General features: G+C 41.4%; 1 protein-coding gene across 1 annotated transcript in view; it reads right to left on the minus strand.

Moving 5' to 3' along the window:
- Nucleotides 1-1,661: 1,661 nt before the first annotated feature.
- Nucleotides 1,662-3,308, minus strand: part of LOC107562995 (probable G-protein coupled receptor 34) — a 14,566-nt gene continuing 12,919 nt past the window's right edge. The window contains exon 4 of the mRNA XM_016247765.1: nucleotides 1,662-2,268. Within this exon, the coding sequence (XP_016103251.1) occupies nucleotides 1,662-2,268 (607 nt within the window). The remainder of the gene's footprint in view (nucleotides 2,269-3,308) is intronic.

Consider the following 3,308-nt stretch of genomic DNA (forward strand, 5'->3'; position numbering starts at 1 on the left):
GAGAAGGAAAGCCCCTCTCTAAACTCATCGGCCAGGTCCACCTGAGATCCCCACGAGCACATTCTCCTCTGTGCCTCAGCAGCAGCGGGTCCTGAACCGCGGGGAGCCGATGGCTGCCCCTCTTTACTTGAAAAGAGAGACAAACGAGAACGGAGCTTTTTCATTGGAAAAAGCTTGCAATGCACGCAGACTGCCCCCTCGAGGACATCGCGTGCGTGCTCTTCGCCCAAACAAACAACACATAGATCGTGTGTGTCATCTGGTGTCAAATAGCGATGACACGGATGCACACACCTTCTAAATGCTCTGCTAGTGCTTGCCATAATAAATAGAGATAGCTCTTACTTTTTTCTTTTCCTGGAAATGCACGCTTCAAACAGAACAGTCAATGAAGACGAAGAAGAGAATGATGTGTGCTCCCGGCGCTTATTTATACTATAGTCTCATCGGTAGTGACGTCATGGCTGTCGCCAGCCAACGAGTTGGTGTTTTTTCAATGTATGCTTCAGACACGGGTCACGACGAGGCGTTCCCCATAGCGCCCCCTAGAGGACGCAGTTCGAAGTTCCCATGAAAGGGAACATTCATATTATGTTAATTCCTCCTACCCAGATTAGACTTTAGCCTTAAAGACTGTTATAATTATGAGGGAGTCCTTGGAAAATCCTCTCCCCTATAAAGGGGTCCCTGGCTCCAAAATTTTGAAAACTCCTGTTGTAAAGTGAGGATATTTTGGCCAGTCCTCACTTTCTGAGAGCCCTTTAAATGCCTGTTTGAGGGTCAAGGCTTGATTTTAGGGGTCAGGTTATAATTGGGTAAATGATAGGTTTGGGTGAGGCACTTAGTTCTGATGGGTAGGTTTAGGGTAAGGAGCTAGACATTGCATTGTGTCAATGTATGTCCTTACAAAGATAGCTATACAGAGTTGTGTGTGTGTGTGTGTACAGGTTTTTCTACACTGGTGGGGACTACACACCAACTCATGGGGACTTGTGTATTGAGGTATAAATGGAGGTCCCCATGGGTACAAAAGCTTATAATTCATACAGAATGAGTTTTTTTAAGATTGTAAAAATTCTGAAAGTTTTCTGTGAGGGGTACGTTTAGGTGTAGGGTTGGTGAAAGGCGATAGAAAATACAGTTTGTACAGTATAAAAACCATTACGCCTATGGAGAGTCCCCACAAGGATGTGTGTGTGTGTGTGTGATTCACCATATCTGTGAAAAAAAAATTATTTTGATATTGTCCATAAAACCAACCAATATCTTTTTTCACATCCCCGTAAAGAGAGAGAGAGACCATAACACACCCTGTGATGGAATTTGTGGTCAGCAGATGCCCCCAGATGTGAGAATGCAAAAATGAAACTAAAAAGTTCATTTATAGCCTGTCACTGCTCGAAAATTATCACTCTTCACATTAAGCCCCTGGAGGATACAGTAGGTGAATGCTGGATAAATGCTGGTATTCCACTTATGCTAAAACCATATGACATATTGACATCAGGATATTATTATGAGGTCAAAAGTGAACACAACCTGGGTGGCCCCCAAGGTGGCCCTCAATTTTCTTTTCAGTAAAGGTACTTATATCCTCTGGCAATTGCAAAACAATAGAGAAGCACATCACAAAGCACAATAATACAAAAACCATCGAGTCCTCATTCACCGACAGGTTGGCGACTCCTTGTAGTACAGTTAAATTGTGATCTGAAGGTCTTGCAAAAGAAAAAGTACATAAGTGGATCCAAGGAGGCGTTTAGTGCTGCGAGCACGATGGTGAGCTCCTTCAGGATGTAGAATGGCTGGGCTTCTGTACAATCATGCAGCAGGGGTTCAATGAATATGTATGGCAGTTTCACCAGTTGATAGGGAATAAAGCACACACAGAAAATGACCACTAGCACTAGCATGTTGTGCTTAGCAGTTTTGAATGTTTGGCTTCTGGAACTGACCTGTGAGGAGGACTCAACTTGTCTAAGCTTTTGGTGAGTCTTCCAGTATAGAAGAATCAGAGATCCCAGGACAAAAATGAAGCCCACAAAGGTCACACAGTGGATGATTTTGTAGGTCACACTGAGCTGGGAACTGTGCCGGGATTCACAAGTAAAAGCATCAGGCATTTGACCCCAGAAGTTCTGGAGAAAAAGGATTAAGTAGATGGAAGCCATGGCTAACAAGCACAGCCATGTTACTGCAGAAATGTAGTGGGCAGTACGAACTGTCTGCAGAGCATGAGTCTCCACTGGCCGGACAATCTTTAGGTACCTGAAAAAAAAAAAAGATTTATGTAACCATCTACACAAACTGTATATTATACTTTTATGTATAATACTTTAATACTTTTTTTGTATATTATCATAGGGACTGTCCCCCTGGAGTGTCATGGGTTTGCACTTAGGGAGAACTTGGATCAGTCACAGTGCTTTCATGGATCAGACCCTTTCCGGTTTAATCCTACAATCTTTTAACTAGAGGTTGAACGAAAGTGGATTTTACAGATACCCATAACTAGGTTGGACCACACTGGCCGATGACCGATGAATCAACCGATATTTTGATAGTTTTTAAAATGGATACTTAATGAAAACTAAAATAGTGCTGAACTTTATTACAGGGGGGGACTGAACCATACTTTTAAATGGAATAAAAATTGTGACAAATGTGACATTGAACTTTTGGGTCAGAGTTGCGTGTGTTTTGGTCACATTGGTTGTAGCCTTCCTCAAGTGGTTAAAACAATGTTCACATCCTCAGCTTTGACAGTAAACATACTGCTGTTCTTTCTCTACTAATGCAGCATCTAGTTAACAAATGTATAATGACAGTGGACTCTTCTCAGCTACTCCAGCAACAGACGTAACCTGGAAAAAAATATCTGTATGGATATTGGCCGATAACCAGTAGTTCCAGCAATTGACTATCGGTGCTGATTAATCAGGAAAACTGATTAACTGATCAGAACAATCAGTCAACCTCTACTTTCAACTACCTTTAACCATTTGGCTACACTTAGTGGCAGGCCTTAAATTCTTAATAATAAGTTCCCTTACTATCCACCTTTTTCCAGAACGTATTTTTTCTGCTATAAAGCAGCTCTCCATCATGTTCATGTTTGTGCAAAGGTACAAAAAATAGTAGTACAAAGGTTCAGTAATACAAATCCCAAAACAAACTCCAAATGAACGTTTTGGCCTGATTTTGTTTGAAATGATGTCACAGCAGTTTTCCCCCTCTATTATTTGCTTGTTGCATAGACATTGTTAATAATAAAAAAAAAAGTTTTTGAAACTATTGGACCTAAAATT

This window comes from Sinocyclocheilus grahami, unplaced genomic scaffold (genome assembly GCF_001515645.1).
Source record: "Sinocyclocheilus grahami isolate Dianchi unplaced genomic scaffold, SAMN03320097.WGS_v1.1 scaffold853.1, whole genome shotgun sequence".
In the NCBI taxonomy this organism is placed as follows: Eukaryota; Metazoa; Chordata; class Actinopteri; order Cypriniformes; family Cyprinidae; genus Sinocyclocheilus; species Sinocyclocheilus grahami.